The 17693-nt window shown below is 37.6% G+C and overlaps 2 protein-coding genes across 5 annotated transcripts in view; both read left to right on the forward strand.

The window, feature by feature from the left end:
• The window catches only part of WWC3 (WWC family member 3), a 102338-nt gene extending 87308 nt beyond the window's left edge, over positions 1–15030 (forward strand). For 2 of the 4 annotated variants that reach the window (XM_065643017.1, XM_065643039.1), the window contains exons 15-23: positions 91–283; positions 4255–4422; positions 5138–5289; positions 6050–6209; positions 7377–7541; positions 8872–8964; positions 9969–10199; positions 10926–11053; positions 12512–15030. In XM_065643017.1, the coding sequence (XP_065499089.1) occupies positions 91–283; positions 4255–4422; positions 5138–5289; positions 6050–6209; positions 7377–7541; positions 8872–8964; positions 9969–10199; positions 10926–11053; positions 12512–12578 (1357 nt within the window). In that variant the 3' untranslated portion in view covers positions 12579–15030. The remainder of the gene's footprint in view (positions 1–90; positions 284–4254; positions 4423–5137; positions 5290–6049; positions 6210–7376; positions 7542–8871; positions 8965–9968; positions 10200–10925; positions 11054–12511) is intronic. The other 2 variants (XM_065643023.1, XM_065643030.1) reach the window with 2 other exon arrangements.
• Positions 15031–15693: 663 nt separating this feature from the next.
• CLCN4 (chloride voltage-gated channel 4) overlaps positions 15694–17693 on the forward strand; it is a 51044-nt gene continuing 49044 nt past the window's right edge. Inside the window, exon 1 of the mRNA XM_065648966.1 lies at positions 15694–15779. Within this exon, the coding sequence (XP_065505038.1) occupies positions 15776–15779 (4 nt within the window). The 5' untranslated portion in view covers positions 15694–15775. The remainder of the gene's footprint in view (positions 15780–17693) is intronic.

Genomic DNA, 17693 nt, shown 5'->3' on the forward strand with positions numbered 1-17693 from the left:
CGCTGATGTTTTTGCTTTGCTTGATTTTGAGAAATGCGAAATAGCTTGGTTTGTCTCAGCTGTGCTATTTGTCTGTTTTGCTGTTCCCAGTCATGTGAGAGTTTATTTGCCACCGCTTGAGTCAGGCACACCAACCACTTACTGCTCTAGAGCTTTGGAATTCCAAACTCCATTAATATTTAATGAAGTTTTCCGAATCCCCGTGCATTCAAGTGTTTTGAAATTAAAATCACTACAACTGTATATCTGTTCAGTTGATCAGCAGCAGCAAGAAGAACTATTGGTAAGTGGTCATTTTTCTTAAAAGCCATGTGATAGAGGAAACTACAGTTACTTGAGGAAAAATTTTTAAGATTAAAAAGAGAAAGCGAAGACTTTATTTTTCCTTAAGAAGTACTGATAGTTACATGTTAATGTCTCTGTCCACATACATAAGTATGGTTCTGTTAATAAAAAAGGTGGGGTTTTTAAAAAGTTGAAATATGTGCATTTTAGGTTATGTAAAGTCTTGGAAATAATTAGCAAAATTGCCAGAGGTTGAGAATTAGAGCATTTTAGGCAGTGTTGAAAGTAATGTTATCTGTACTACTATTTAACTGTTACATTGCAGAGGCATGTTGAAAATTGATATAATTACATTAACTGCTATGGCATTTAGTAGATAAAGAGTTAATTTTTTATTTATTAAATGCTTTTTGTGCTAATGTCTGCTTTGGGGAAAGCTGAAAAATCTGCCCTTGCTAAATCTTGGTGCAAGAGGGGAAGCATTGTGTAAAAAAAGAAGAAGAAAAAAAAAATTCCCTGAAGAGTTCATCTGACAGCTTTTAAACTACAGTGTGGTCAAGACTTCTGTTTCTGCATGGCACTGTAACACGTGCATGATGAATCAGTATCATTAAAATATAACAAATACGAACCCCTTGTTGCTATATAAGTGGTGGAAGAAAACTACTGTTATCTCGATCTTAACGTTGTTGCAGGGTTACAGTGGTCCTGGTTGGTTTCTGTTACATCAATCTTTTATGGTAAACTGATTGAGAAATCTGATGTAGATGCATTCAAAGAAATGTAGCCATTGTTTAGATAGGTTACATGTGTTAACTTTAGATATGTTAGATGTTAACTTCATTTAGCTGTTGTCAAATATAAATAAGCTTAAATAAGTCTGCCTTGGGGCTGATGTCCTTGCTGTTTTGAAGTGAGTGGGCTGGCATTTCAGTGAGGGGTTTGAATGGGTTAGTGATATTTTCCTTTGAGCCTGTCAAAGTATTTAAGAAGTACGGGTATCTCACTGTTGTGCTGGACTATGGATGAGAGGTGTTCATGTGAGCAAATCTGGTCAAGAATGCATGTTTGTTAGTCCACATGTAAAACTAGGTAGCAGTCTTAACCTTGACAGAAGTGGACCCAAGGTCTTGTCTGCCACAGTAACTTTTGTCATTTTTGCACTTGAACATGATGAAAAAGAAAGCATCTCAAGAGCAGGCTGGATATATTGGTGTAAAATGCTGTACACTGAAATAGCTATTTAGCTTTCCAGAGGAATAGGCTATTTCAGTGTAAAGCATCTTTATATTGACACAAGTGCATGTAAGTTTAGGGTGCTTTTATTTTAACTGCTACTAATGAATTTGCAAAAAAAGGACAGGTCTTCAGCTTATCTTGGTAGGAATTTTTTTCTCTTTCATAGTCTTCTTGTAGTTTGTCAGAAATATCTTTGTCTACAGTAGCTGGTAACATACTTTAGAGAAGTTAACAGTACCACTCAAAAAGAGAGAGAAACAATGCCACAGTTTAAAGTAGGTGCATTAAAGTATATATTTAAACATTATGATTGTTGCCGTCTTTTTCTGTAAATCGTAAATAAGCATTTTCTCAAATTGAGAAGTCATTTGCTACCTTTCTTTGGAGCTGCTGTGATGACCTCTATTATAGTCTTTCAAAATCTTTTCCACTGAGATTACAGTTTTTTACATCTATTTAAGCATCCATATATTTCTAAAGATCTTGATGACTGCTTTCTTTTCAATTAGGTTGTGCCAGTTTAGTGCTTTCCTAAATGTAGAAGCCAGGCTGGAGTTTATGCTAAGTTACACAAATATTAGTACATAACAGGGAATGAAGAAAAAAAAAAAGGAAGAAATAAGTATTCTGGCAAATAGTTCTAAACTTCATTTATATAGAGAAGTAAATCTACTAAACTTGTGGGATGATCTTTCCACTCCCTCAACCTTTCACTCATTTGCCCTGCCTTGTAGAAGGATCTTTTTCTGCTTTCCTACAGCTTTCTGAAAGTATGCTGCTTTAAATTGGTTTATTTCTTCCCTGGTGGCCCCATCAAAGTTGAGACAAGGGAGTTGTTTTTTCCCATGAGTAGCATATATGGCTCAAATTAAAACATCAAAAAAAATGTCATTGCCTTTCTTACAGTCACATGACGTTGTGACTTTCACTCCCTGTTTCTGATCTTTTACAGCCCTGACCAACCAATTATTCCCTGTGTCTTAATTTATTTGAATTCTTCTTCTTGAGTGTAAACATTTGTCTTTTTGCATTTCATGGTTTTATTTCAGAACATCCATCCAATTTTTTAACATAATTTTAAGTTTTGATCCTTTTCTCATACATTTTAAAATCCCTGTGCTTCACAACACTGGGAGATACATAAATGCTTTCAATATTCTGTCATCCAAGTTGTTAACGAATGCATCAGAGCAGGCACCTGGCAGCCCACTAGCAGACTCACCTTGGTCCTGTCAATACTGAGAATTATTAATTGCATTTGATGGTGATTTTCTAGCCAATTAGCCAGTTCATGTCTTTGGGCTGCCTTCTTAGCTGCTTCATACATCTTAAGAGTCAACATATGTTTTTTCCAATATTGGTGACTGGAAAACAGCTTTCCCCTCTACCCTTGAAACCAAACCCAGGATGTCGTAAACATTTTCCAACTCTGATGCAAAAGTGTGATTTTTTTTTTTTTTTTTTGGTGTGTGTTTCTTCCTTACCTTGTGTCAGAACAAGTGTAACAGATAATTAGAAGACATGTCTGTTTTGTATATGAAAGAAAAGGCATATCTGTTTGTAGCATCCAATATACTGACATAAAATGACTATCTCAGTAACATGTTGTATCCTGAGATGACATTCTTTTGTTAGCCTCAAAAACTTTTCTCCATCAGCTTTTGTACACCTGTTCAAACAGAGCCCCAGGGAACATTCATCTTAGAAAAACAATACATTTATTTTTTTCTTTAACCATTGTTTTCTAATTAACTCTTTCTTTGCCTGCTTAAAGTTGAATACAGTTTCTGTGTTTCCTACTGCCTTTACATGTTTTGTGAGAGATGAACACAATTTTTACATGATTTTTCCAGTGGCATAATATAAACATTCTTAGCAGGTTCAATAGCATGAAAATTAACAGGTTGTAGAGATAGCTGGATAAAGCCAAAAACAGTAATTAAAGGCTAGCTGTTATAAAGTCATCGCTAGGTCCAGTATGTGAACTGATTTTAAAAAAAAAAAAAAAAGGGGTGGGGGCAAAATAGCAGAGCTGGTTTTGGTTTAGGTCAACACCACTCAGAAATTTCTTACATGAGCACTGTCTGATGGAGTAGGGCTACTTTATAGTGAGGAAGACTTTTAGTGGGAAGCCTCCATTAAACCTATTTTCACCTGAATCTGGGAGATGTAAAGATGGCTCGGAAAGTGGAAAAATGGCTTTATGGCCTATTTGACTGACATATATTATAAACAGGCAGAAAAAAAAGTGGTTTACGCAACATTTTTTCCCCTTTGGAAGATGCCTCTGAGGATCAGAGAGCAGAAGGGTATCCCAGAATATAGTTCTCTCAAATGAAAGCAGATTATTATTACTTTAACAATATTACTTTAATTTAAGCAAATGTAGAAATTGGATATGTCATTGAGAGCATTTTTTTTAATATAATATTAAAAGCTGGCATCTGTAACAGTCATATCTACATCAGTCGTGGAAATTTTATTTTTCAACTTAAAAAGATTTAATATCAACTATGACTCTTTCTGGTAGTAAGCAAGAGGCAAGAAATTCAGTATCTTAAATGTCATAATGCAACAGAACAAAACTGTCTGTTCTTAAGAGACGCTATTAGTATTTTATAAAGTGGGGGGTTTTTTTACATTATAAGTAAAATACTCTTTAAATGAGAATATGTCTGTTCCGCAGTGTATGTTTATCTTATTGTGGTCTGTGCTTTTTGCTGTTTACAGGGCATTGCACAGATAAACCTGACTGATGCAGAGAGTTCGGGTGAGATGCAGCTTCACTGGTATTCAGTTCAGATCTTCACAGGTTCAGACCCCCAGAGAGCAAAGAACAAAAACCAAAGTGAAGAAAGTGTTCCCCGGTCTTCTGGAAATGTAACTACAGTTAAAACAGTATGGCTCTGAAAAAGTGATTTGTTTACTTTATTTGGTTTGCTGTGCTGGGTGGTTGGTTGTGGTCTTATCTCGGGTCCAGTTTGTTTTTGACGTGCACAGAAGGCAATACCTTAATTTAGCTCTTGTGGCAAAAGCTGGATTTTAAAAGAGTAATTAAAAGCTAGATTGTGTCTGGATAGGTGCTTGAAATAGTACTCTGTCTATATCACGTGCACACTTCCAGTTCAAGTAACAAAAACTCATTTAAAATTTCTGCCACTGCACTTCAAGAGATTGTCAAGGAAGGTTGTACAATTTCCATGCTTGGAGATATTTTGGCCCTTGACTGGGCCCTGAGCAACCTGATGTGGCTATGAAGCTGTCCCTGCTTGGGGCAGGACATGGGACTAGGTGACCTCCAGAGGTCTCTTCTCACCTAACTTGCTGGATGATGCTCCACAGTTGAGGTAAAGCCTGCCCGGTTTCTGTGAGAAGTTGCGTTAGCGGAACACCATGTACTTTTTCATCACTAAGATTCAGGACAGACATTTTGAGTGGGTTTGGTTTGTTTATTTGTGTGTTGGGGATTTTTTTCCGTTGTTGTTGGTTTTGGTTTGGGTTTTTTTGGAGAACATACAATGGCTGTGATTTTATTTTGTTTTCTCTGAGTAATATACATTAAATGCAATAGCTTGTTGAAATGGTTTTATCTGAAGTCTAGTTTACCTTTCAGGATGCAGTGACAGCCCTGTTAGCAAGGACCACCGCCCAGCTGGAGGCCGTTGAGAGAGAGCTGGCAGAAGAGAGGGTGAAACTGGAGTACACAGAGGAGGAAATCCTGGAGTTGGAAAGAAAGGAAGATCAAGCAGAAGCCATATCAGAAAGGTACAAATAGTAGTTTAAATACCTGATCAAACAGTCGAGTGATATTTACACTCTGGGTATAGTCTGAAATGCAGCAGGAGAAACAGCAGGTCCTTATTCCAAGATATGCTCCCTGTTTGTGTTATGAGTATCAAGTTCTGTTAGTATATGGGGATGTGCAAACAGGAGCAAACCTTATTTGAATAGCTGGGTGAGTTTAGAGGACTTGGAATTTGGGGAGTGGGAAGACATTCTGTCAATCAGAAACTTTGCTGGGGGGGCAACTGTGGTGGGTTTGCAATGGCACTGTACTAAAAAAAATTGTTGTGACATGGGAAAATGTCAAAGAAAGAAATGCATTGCAATGCTTATGGAGCAAACATGCAGCACAGCTCTTACTGTTTCAGGGTTAACTACCATGCTATTTCATCATTAATAATACTCCCAGTTTGTTATGTGAGTTGCGTTTTTCTTTTTGTTATTGTTTTATTAGTATTGCTATAAAGACCAGAACATGTGCTTTAAGAAAATTAGGGAAGGTGATTTTTTTTTTTTTTTTTTTTTTTGACATGAAGTGTATCTGCTTGTCTGTGCATCTGCAGAAATGCAAGTGGGATATATTTCCCTTTGAAAATTCTTTATTTTTATTTGAGAAGTAATACTCTAAAATGATAAATTGACCTGGATAAAGACATCTATCAATGTGATGCATAATTGTATGTGGTTTGTTTTGTTTTGTTTTTTTAATACCTACAAAATTCTTGTGATATTCTGACTTCAGGAGTTGGCAAGCAGAATCTGTTGACAGTGGCTGCAGTAACTGCACCCAGACCAGCCCTCCTTATCCAGAGCCGTTTTGCGGGGATGCGTTAGCGGGACACGTATTCACAGCTCCAGCTGGCCAGTACAGCTCTGGGAATGTGCAGCCTCCACCGCTAAAGGTAACAAGCGAGAGAAGGCACTGCAGCATGGGAGCTGCCGCCCTGCCTGGCACACACCAACCGTGTTAGCGCTGCTTGTTGGGTTTGAGTCCGAGTTGATCAGGAGAGAAGATAATCAGAAGTTACATTAACAATTTTGTATGAGCACCACCTTTGTGACAGCATGTGCCTTTTGAGTTTTTAAAAATGCATTCTCTAGGGCTGGGTTTTTTTGTTTGCTTTTTATTTCTGGACAGAATTAGGTTTTTTTTTTATCAAAAGGCAAGCTACTTTTATTGTGGCCTATCTAATGTGTAAGTATGCACTTGTATCAGTGTTTGTGTTGGCCCAAAATTGTAACAGAAAAGATCATGATCAAATTCCAGTGCTCTTGGAAATAAAAATTTTCGAAGGAATTGCAAAGAAAGAAGCTTAAAGTGTTAAGATTGCATTGCTGTTTCAGTGTTACAATAAATACAGCTCAAACATTCAGAGCAATTGTATTGAAACTAATGTATTTAAAATCTTCTGTATTCAAGATATGAGACATTGAAAATAATCCTGAACAAACCGAAATCAGCACAGTTCCGTTGAAGCAGAGGAATGCAAACTGCTCGTGTTGTCTTTAGGGAATATGACACCTCCTGTTGGGGAGTGAGTGATCTTAAAGTTTGGAAGCTTCGCTAGAGCAGCATGTTTTCTGTATTTCCAAATATTTGAGTGTTCTTGTATAATTGTTTCATCAGTGTTTCACTTCGCTTTTGTTGAGTTTCTTCTCTTCAGTTGACTCCCTCCAGCTTTAAAGTGGTTGCTTCAGAGTCGCCTTGCTTGTTGACAGGTGACAGAGTTTTCTTCTGTTGAGGCTGGAGATGAGGTGGTAGCTTGGTTAATGCCCAGTTACCAATGCTGAATGCAGTCTTTGTGCTCTGCTGCTATGATTCATGTTATAACATAATTCTTACTGTTCCAGAGAACGCTTCTGAAAGGTAATCTTGTAATTTCAAATGACCTAGTTTTAAAACTTTAAAAAATGAGGTGATTCATCCTCTGTTCTCAGTGCTCATTAAAACTTGAACCTAGCTAGCAGGGCAAATTGTTTCTTCTGATATTGTTCAAATGTCTGATTGTTTCTGGTGAGAGCGAGAAAATAAGGAAAAAATAAAAATTTTTCCTTCATTGAAATTTTAGGTGGATAAGGAAACTAACACTGAGGATCTGTTTCCTGAAGAAGTTGCTATTCTTCCAAAAGAGAGAACTAGCCGCCGGCCACGGGGTTCTGCTTTTGTTCGCAGTAGCACTATTGTTCGTTCCCAGACCTTCTCGCCTGGAGCACGAAGTCAATATGTTTGCAGAGTGAGTAAGGTTTAAAGAGAAGGGAAGGGAGAGGCCTCCACACAAGTATTTTGTACGTTTTTGATAATTTCTCCTGAAGACTTTATTACCTTTATAAGAAACATATACCACTTTTTAATACTAATGAACAATCTGTCATTGAATTTAAACATTGCAGTGGGGAAGAGGTCCCCTGATTCTTTTTCTTTTTAGGAGTTTAAACCTGAATTTATTTCGTTTACAATTTAAGAATCTACAATAAATTAGATATTAAGCTCCCTTCCCTGGAAGCCTTGGAAGTTAGGCTAGGCTGATTGATTTTGCAGAGGTACAGCGCTGTCTAATGAGGCGTATGAACAGCTTAGAAGCCAAGTTTAACTTTCAGGTACTTAAAGTTTGGGAAAGGGGACTGAGTGCATAATCTTTTGTTTATAGCATAAATATTCTCAGGACTCTGGTTGCTGTCAAGCATGTAAGTTGTAGGATGCCCATTACAGTGGAACCTGGGATTCCTGGGTGCACTGGTGCAGATAACTGAGGATCGGCACAACAGTGTTCAAGTGCATGTGAGGCAGCTGCCCCGCTCAGCGCGAAAAGGCTTATAAGCAGTTGGTTGATGCTGTTGCAGATCTATACATGGGTATTGATTTTTGCAATATTGGTGGAATGCACATAGCTTTAATTGTATTTCTTCGTAAGCTTTTGAGAGCTTGGGTTTGAAAACGCAGTAATGATTTTTCTAACTTTTATGCTTTTTCCTAAACCAAGGATCTTTTGGTTTTTGCTCTTATTTACATTGCACGCAGTACGTCTGTGGACCAACTCAAATTCTTCAGTTTGATTTCTGGATTCCATCTCTGTTTATGATGCAGGGAATGTGAGTAAAACGTGCTCACACACCAAAACCGAGATAGTGCAAAAAGGAAGAGGTGTTTAAACACCCTCACTTCATCTGCATTTACTTAAAATCAGAGGGGGGCAAAAAGGGGAGAATGTATTGCTTGTGCCCATGACAGTAAATGGTTAAGGAAGAAATATTATTGCCTTTAACGCCCCCCTCTCCCTTTTCAGATTACATTGTCTTGGATATTTAGTAGAATGCTTGGTGAAACTTAGCTGTAAAATGTTGATAATTTTGAAGCTTTCTTATATTATTGTAACTGTACAGTGTGAGTACTATTATATACAAATCTTTATAAATAACTAATACTGAAAAAAAATCAGTTGCTTAAGACAGTTTCAGTACAGTTTTAAAAATTAATCTGAAGAGCAAAAGAAAAAAAGTAATCCAGATTTCTTAATGTAGAAAACCTTGTAAGCAACCTATATTTCCAATGTCTTTTCTAATCAGCTGTATCGCAGTGACAGTGACAGTTCAACTCTGCCAAGGAAGTCACCTTTTGTCCGGAATACGTTGGAGAGACGTACTCTACGGTATAAACAGGTATACCTGGGAAACTGGTTTTTACTATTCACTAAGTTGCTAGAACACTGGCACTTCTATTCCTATGCTTTAGATGTCTACACGTACATTCTCATGTTTTTAGGAAATGTATGAGGCTTCTGTAATGTATTTGCGGGTAGTGGGTGCGGTGTGTACATGATTTAGGTGTGGTTTGGGATTTTTCAGCTAAAAGGTAGACATAAAGAAGTCAAATATAGTTGTGAAGAATTATTTAGGAGAAAAAATAGCATAGCAGACAAAAATTAGTTTAATGGGGAATGAATTTGTATTGATTTAGATGTAGACTTTGTTAAATCTTTAAAGTCTAGTTTATGATTCGGGGTGCAGGCCCGAAGAAGTGTGGGGAATGTAGCAGTAGAACATCCAACTCCCCTCCTATGCAGCCTATAGCACTGTAGTGTTCAAGGCCCAAATATTCAGGAATTAATAGGTTATAACCTCTCCTTTCACTCTTTTGCCACCCCACAGAACAGCTGGGCAGAGAAGGGCAGATAAGGCATTTAATGCTGTGTGTATAAATGGCTTATGGTTTAACCTGGTCAGCAGGAGTTAATCTATTGCTAGTGTAGGCAAGTAGAGAGCCACACATCCCATTTTGAATCAGAATGTGTCTTAAAACCAATATTGAATAAAACCTTTTAAGGGGAATCTTACTCGGTATAGTATTTTCTGATGTCATGACTCAGATATGAGTTTTTCATATTGCATCCTTTTATTGTCAGCATCATATGAAAGTTTAGTCTGTAAACTTGAATTAGTTTTTATAAGCCAAAAGGAGACTGTAAAAGGAGGCAGTAGAAAGCATTAATTGAAAAAGTTGACGTATGGTACAGAAAACCCTTACAGCTAGTTAGCCTTTCACTGTGGGATGATAAATAATCTCTCCAAAACTTTGTGTGTAAGCTCTATATAGCTAAAAATTGACCAATGTATCACGTTGAGAGTAATATATTGTGTGTTTTACTTGAATCCGAATAACTCAGCAGTCCTGCAGATCACCTTTGGCTGAGCTTATGGCGAGGACGTCCTTAGACCTGGAGCTGGATCTCCAGGCATCCAGAACTAGACAGAGACAGCTGAATGAGGAGATATGTGTTTTAAGGGAGCTGAGACAGCGTCTGGAAGATGCCCAACTCCGAGGGCAGACAGATCTGCCCCACTGGGTCCTTCGAGATGAGCGATTCCGGAACCTGTTGAAGGAAGCAGAGAGGCAGGTATGGGAACAGGAGATGAGCAATCAACGTGTTCAGAAACTTCTGGTTTCAAAATTTCTTGATTGTGACAAGATGCTTAAAGAGCTGTTTGTACAAAACTTCGAACAATGAATGTTGCTTCAATATTCCTGAAGTTAGCGCAATAGAAATGATTGGATTGATTATTACCAAACTGTGTATTTATTTGAAGACAATTAATGGAGGATGGCACTACTGGCCAGTAGCACTTCTTTATTTTGGCTTGGTTTTTTAATAGATATTTAGTGTTGGAACTTTAATAATTCCCTTACTTCCGATCTTGGAAAGAAATTTTGCTGATTCGGTATTTCATTTTTACAAGTATTTGGAAGGTTCTGTAGGTATATGATTTTTCCTTTTCTTGGAAAAAGAAGTTACAGGCAAAAAGTGGGAAAAACTGCTTAACAAACAAAATTGCCATTGAATTATTGGAGATGAAGAGTGAGCCTAAATTTATTTTAAGGTCCTGTTTGATGGATCTGTTTGCAGTAAATTTCATTGATTTAGTACATATCTGTCTGGAGAGCATTATGAAATGAAACAATACTGTCTTTTGAATTCAAAGTTCTTAGATGGTCAGCTATTTCAGACAGTGTACTTGCGTGCTTTTACTGCGATGAGTGGAAAAAACCTCATTATTTTAACCTAGGTATTCTTGCGTTTTATTTATTCACATGACCATTTAAAGCAGTATATTCTTGTTTTCAGACCAGACAGACCAAATTTGAACATCACCAAGAGCAAGCAGCTGAAAAGATGCTAAAGAAAGCATCAAAAGAAATATACCAGTTGCGTGGGCAAAATCAGAAGGAGCCTATTCAGGTGCAGACTTTTAGGTAAGTGGTGATGTGTACTGCAATAGCATGGCAACAGTTCATTAGAGAGGTTAAAGCTCTCTAAAGCACTTAGCCTAAATTCTCTGTGTCTTCTGTATAGCTAGTAATTTTTAATTATATAGAGAGATTTGGATACATGAGTTTCCTTTGAATTATCTGTAGTGCCGAGCGCCAAAGCTAAGGTAAAATTGCAGTCTTACAATTCTAAAACATGTGAAATTAAAAACAAAAAAAAGTCTTCAAGCACACACATAGCTTAGATGATTCTTTCAACTTAGCCTACTTACTATTAAGTTCACATGATTTGTCAGTTCTTCAGTGCAAGCCTGTGGGCATAAATCGTTCATTTAATGTAATACATATACATTACTAGTAACACTCTCTCCCGAAAAATTACTCAGTAACATTGCAGCTTTCCCTCAGTAAGCCTTTGCTTTGGACTTCTTTTCCAGTTTCAGCTGCGTTCACATGGTATGTGTCCTCTCTTAGCTTCAGATTTTTTTCTGACACTTGATTTTGTGTGGAAGTGGCATTGATAAAGAATGTGCATTTCACAGGAAGGCTTTATTACTTTAGCGTTACATCTTTTTATAATTTTTATTAAGAGAGTAACATTAAGAGTAAGAAAATGTTAGTGCAACACAGATGTGGAAGACAGCTCAGCTACCATGTTACATTATCCTATTTCATCCAGTGTTTAGATTTTTAGAACTTTTTTACAGGGAATACTTAAGTGAAATGGAAAAGCTCTCTATCCTTTAATGTAATTTTTTTGCTTGAATTATATTGGAAAGGCCTTTCTCAGAAAGCTGGGAAGGAAGTAGGAGGAATAGAAATTTTAGGGTTGCTTTTATATATTATGTTTCTGGTAATAAGAGAGGGAGTTTTATGTCTTGTCTACTGAGATGCCAAAAAGATATGGGGAACTGGATAAAATGAGATGTAGAAAATTAAACAAAAGCTGTCTTCCATGTTGAAATTCTTGCCATTTATATTCACACATTCATTTCTTATGACACTTATTTTACAGCATGTACTGTTTGCTCAATAAAGAAGCAAAAAGATGACTCTGAAAGCCGCCTCTTTTCTTTCTTTTTTCTCTTTTTTTTTTTTTTTGGTAGACATTATTGCAAAGTGTACAAGGGTATTGGGACATTGGAGTTGCAGAAGTGGCTTATGCAGGGCTTCTCCTGTGAAACCTTTTTACAGTGAACTATGATGTTCAATCAGTTGTATAAAGCAAAAGAAACAGTAATCGTGTCCAAGGAAGTGTTGGCAAAAGTATACAGTGAGGTTTAATAATTTTTTTGGAATTTTTATGTACTCAAATAAACCATCAGTTCAGTACGTGAGTAACAAATGCTAACCACTAACCAGAGTAAAGAAACCATGTTCTTGGGGGGAAAAAATGTAGGCATATATCTGATTGACTTCCTTTTTATCTTGTTTTGACCACAGAGAGAAGATAGCTTTTTTTACAAGACCAAGGATTAACATACCTCCTCTGCCAGCTGATGATGTATGACATGTTGCGTTGTAAACATGAAGTATTTATCGCTTTTATTTTAATGAAGTTATTAGATTAGCCAAGTTTCTTTAAAAAAAAAAGTGCAAAAGCTAATATACACATTTTGTAAAAAATAAAAAAAGTAAAAAAAGTAAAAGTAAACAAAAACATATATAAATATATATACATATATATATTTTATAATAGCGACTGCAACAAGGCTTGGTTTTTCCTTGTTGTGAAACTGACATCTCTGAAGACAACTTATTTTATAAAAGATCGACTATCCTGTTAAGAGCGTGTACAGTTTTTATGCTGTTTTATTTGACTTAAAGGCTGGAAGACAGAAACAAAGTGAGTTCAGGCAAATTCACTGTAGTGTAATTTATTTATAGTGCCTTTTTTCCTTGAAGGAAAATACCTACTTTAAGATGTATTTTAAGACTGAAATTTTGTTCTTCAGTATTTGTCATACAGTAGAATGGAACCATTGAGCTGGTTTTGTTTCTGATACCTGAAATGAAAATACTATGTTCTAAAATTGTCACTTTTTTCAGCTTTATTATCTGTAGCTTATTATGTACATTGTATCCTTTAGCACTGTCTGTGTTATAGCAAAATACTATCACCTGCAATGTGTTTAACACTGATTAGAAGTGATGTTAAACATTGCAGAATTCATTTGCATGTTCTTACTGTGCACTAATAGATTGTTCTCATTTCAGTTGTGTCTAAAGTATCTTTGTATTCTTAACTAGTTTCTCAGTTTTAACGGAGGAAGGAAAAGGGTGACAGGTCTTTGTTTTGCTGTTCAATAAAAGGAGACTTAAAAGAGCAAGGTGAGCTAGCTGTGTGGAGAGAACGCTAAAGGAATATTACAGTAATTTCTACAGTTCTAAACATTCAGATCTGATTCAGGAAAGAGCATATGTGCTGATTTCAGAAAGCAGCTGCATTAAATAAGGGTGCTCAAACACATGTTCATCCTGAAGCGTGTGCTTTGAGGTTACTGCATGCAGGTTGTGTTGAACAGCGGCACTTTCCAGGAGGAAGGTGTATAATTCTGGAAGGTACAGTTTACTCGACTGCTAGTTGGACCAGCTCAAACCCAGTAAGAAATAATTTTACTTGCGACCATTCATTTTAATGAAAGACTGTCACCCTAAATTCCCGAGAATGCCAGTTTTGTGTCCTTGCATCCTGCAAGTATGTAAAAATACTTCTTTACTAAGCTACTATAATAGTTTCTCATATTTTTCTAATTATACATTACCTACAAAGAGAGGTGCCCAACACAAGACTGACTTAGCAAATTGCTGGAATTGCCTAGAAGGAGGATCATGCTGTCTCTTAATTAAAGGTCAAATTGGCTCCAGACTTTTACATGTCAGGAAATCCAAACAACAGCGAAAACCTAAATAGGCTCATCAGAACCAATCTGAATATTTTCAAATATCTTGTGAGTGAGTGTTCTTTGTGAATTTCAAGAGCTTATACTCTTGTTACCTTGTCAAAGATCAGGAAAACCTGAAAGCAAAACTGAATTGCTTTTACTTGCCCCAAGCTGAGGCAAAAAGTAATGGCAAAAAAAGATTTTAAACTGAAATCGTTAGTCAATGAGGGTGATCAACACAGACATTTAACTTTAAGGTAGTTCCCTGTTGCCTGGTATGGCCTGTAATCAGTTACAGGCCAATGGACAGGTTTGATTGTATAGCAATATATGTGAAATTAAAGTTTATTTAGCATTTTATCCTGAAGTCTGTGTTTGCCAGGAAGCCTTGGTGGGTGTATATTGGGTTCCAATATGCACAGTCAGAAACGATGCAGATAAAAAAACCAAATTATGCAAGAAATTTTTAGTGTTTGGGGAAAAGTCTAGGGACAGCAAGCTTTGCAGCGCTCATTACTTGAAAAGACCAGTTAGTCAGAATTTCGTGTCTCATTTTCAGTGGAGGCCCTTACAGGGTAGTGTTCTAACAAAAGTTCCCATGCAGTGGCACCAGAAGTACTCGCTGTGTATACTGAGAACAGACACCACCACCGCGTTCCCATGAGGGTGGTCACATACTGGAAGCAGCAGAGAGGTGGAGCTCTTGGTCCACGGAGGGGCTGAGGACTTGACATGGCCCGGAACAGCCTGGTTGCGTTAGTCTTGCTTTCAACAGGAGTTGGGGTAGGGACCTCCCTTCCACCCTGGATTGTTCTGTGACTCTATAGCAAAGGGGCAGCGTCCGGTGGCCTCAGTGTCAGGGAGTTCATTGGCGCTTTTAAACACAGGCCGCTGTGAGACATCATCATCGTGTCTGGTGGGTCCGTGATTCCGACTGCTGTAATGAGTTCTGTCTTGATGTGGTAATAAGTTACCATATTCAGTATTCATCTCTCTTGTTTTTGTCACAGTTCTGTATGATTGTGTCCTTTTTTTTTTGTATTATTTGAAAGTATTTCTTCTATAAAATAAAATAATTTGCCATAAACAGAAACAGAGTTTCGTTATATGTCACAGTATAAGACATTGTTTGGATGGTTCATATTTGCCACATTCACAATGCTTTCATAAAGAAATTTTGTATTTTGAATAACAGTGTCATTTAGGTGAACGTAATGGATTTTCAAATAAGAGAGAGGAAATCTGTGAGATGAGAGATCCTAGAGAGGCTACACTGAAGACCTGAGAGGGATGCAGAGCGTGAGTAATGACAGGTATATTTGCCTACATGCTTACTGCTCACATAAGCTGACAGGTGTATCGGAGGCTCGTACTTGAGTATTCTGGAATTCATCAGTAGCTCAATTTATGACAAATCAAACAGCCTTTTTTTCTAACAGAAGTTTGTACTTTGTAAGTCTGTTTTGGAAGTAAGTTGACATTATTAGTTCTGTAATATCTTACTTAGGACTAATTCCAAGGTGGAAACCACTCAGAGGAATACAGGTTAAGCTTTTTTAGGCTGAACTTTACTGCTGCTTTCACAAAGGAAACTTTAAACCTGCATAATTGTAGAAAGGCCGTTTCTCAGTTTCTCTCTCCAACCCAAAGTTGCAGGAACGCAGGCAGAACTGACATATGACTCCTGCCTCTGTCCAGTGTTTGCAAGGCGTTAAGGGTATGACAGAGTTTAGGTTATTTTTAAACAGTCTGCTAGAAATAGTCATTTGGAAAACGGACTGTCGCTGTCTCGCTTCCATCAGGATCAACAGCAAAAGCTGTAATGGGTATGTTGGTATGGATTTTCTGTTATAAGAATGAAGTCTTACATGTATTTCTTGCCACAGTTTTTGTAAGCACTTTGGAAGACTTAAAGATAAGTGCTGCATAAAAAAGCAAATTTTTGAGGGGGAATTAGGTGAACTATGGTGTGTGGTTTTTGTATTTTGTTTGTTTGGGGGTTTTTTGTGTGGGGTGTTTTTTGTTTATTTGTTTTGGGTTTTTTTTTCAGTGGATGTAAAACTGAAGTTTTAAGTATATTTTTTTAGGGAAGAGGGTACTTTACAACTTGTTTTGAATCCAGTCTCCTTTTTAACTATAGAATCATACATCTCTGAGAGGAGGAAATCGTATTTATAGGGAGACTTGAGAAACTGCAGGCTAGTAAAAGCAAGACAAATCTTTTCCAAAACATCACATGAAGAGAATCTTCTTTTTCCTGAGACCACACAGTTGACTGATTATCACTGGAAGAAAATACCAAAAAATTGATTTGGTTTTGGAATCTGTAGATATCAATTAAGTGATTTGCTTGCGCCTTGGAAAATCTCAGTATTCCTGGAGTTAAAAGCTGCTTAGGAGCTGTTTCTGTTTTCTTATGATTTCTAATAGTCTCTTAAATGTGAACATGCATTATCTAGGTTATAAAATCACATTTTCTATAGTGTGTTTACAGTTAGACCATCCAACTAAACATACACATTCAGAAGGAGACTCAGTGAGTTTATCTGTGGCAATAGAGACAAGAAGACTAGGAAGCAAATTTAGGAAAGTCTGGCCAGGAAAAAATGGGAGATGGAGGCCCTTGCAGTCATTTGGTTAGTGCACAAAATTACTGTTCCGTGTTCAGGACAGTGTGTCTTGTGGCACAGAAATTGTCAGGTATAGATGTTTGTGTCTGAGCAACTGAATGCTGTTTGCTGTTTTCTGTATTTTCCTCTCATAAACTCATTAAGGAAAATTGCAGATACATTATCAAGAAAATAATGAAGTGCTTGGTGTTTGTTTAACTTCCTTCAGAGAATTCAATTGGCCTATTAATACTGATTTTAATGGGTACACAGAGCAGATGCTGGCAGGAAGGCAGGATCTCTCTCTCTTCTCCACACCTCACTGACATGGTTGGAATAGGCCTGGGCCTGTTGCTGGTCTGTGAGTGGTAGAGAACGGTGACCTGCAGTGCTGTGTGTGAAGGGCAGAAACAAATCTCTTCTCTAAAGGCGCGTTCCATGCTCCAGAAAGAGGTGGGAGCTTCAGGTGAATCAAGCGAAGCGTTGAAGTTTCAGAGTGAAATCCATAATGTGGCTTCTGTGTGGGGAGTCCATGTGAGAAATAAGGAGTACAGGACTTTCCTTCAGATTATAGACAAGACTTGGAGGAGCCGTGCAGCCATTCTGAAAGAAGGTTTTGTACACCCTGTGCCAACTAACTGGCTTGGCTGGACCAGGTTGCCCGCTTGGCACATCCCAAAACATCTTCCCAAACACATGGGGACAAAAAAAAAGTCTTCTGGAGTTGTGCACCTCGGCCTTTATCATAGAATCATAGAGTTGTTTCGGTTGGAAGAGACCCTCAGGATCATCGAGTCCAACCATAACCTAATTCTAGCACTAAACCATGTCCCTAAGAACCTCATCTAAATGCCTTTTAAACACCTCCAGGGATGGTGACTCAACTGGTTCCCTGGGCAGCCTGTTCCAGTGCTTGACAACCCTTTTGGTGAAGAATGTTTTCCTAATATCCAATCTAAACCTCCCCTGGTGCAACTTGAGGCCATTTCCTCTTGTTCTGTCACTTACTTGTCACTTGGGAGAAGAGACCAACCCCCTCCATGCTACAACCTCCTTTCAGGTAGTTGTAGAGCAATGAGGTCTCCCCTCAGCCTCCTTTTCTCCAGGCTGAACAGCCCCAGTTCCCTCAGC

Source organism: Caloenas nicobarica, chromosome 1, assembly GCF_036013445.1.
Source record: "Caloenas nicobarica isolate bCalNic1 chromosome 1, bCalNic1.hap1, whole genome shotgun sequence".
Taxonomy (NCBI): domain Eukaryota; kingdom Metazoa; phylum Chordata; class Aves; order Columbiformes; family Columbidae; genus Caloenas; species Caloenas nicobarica.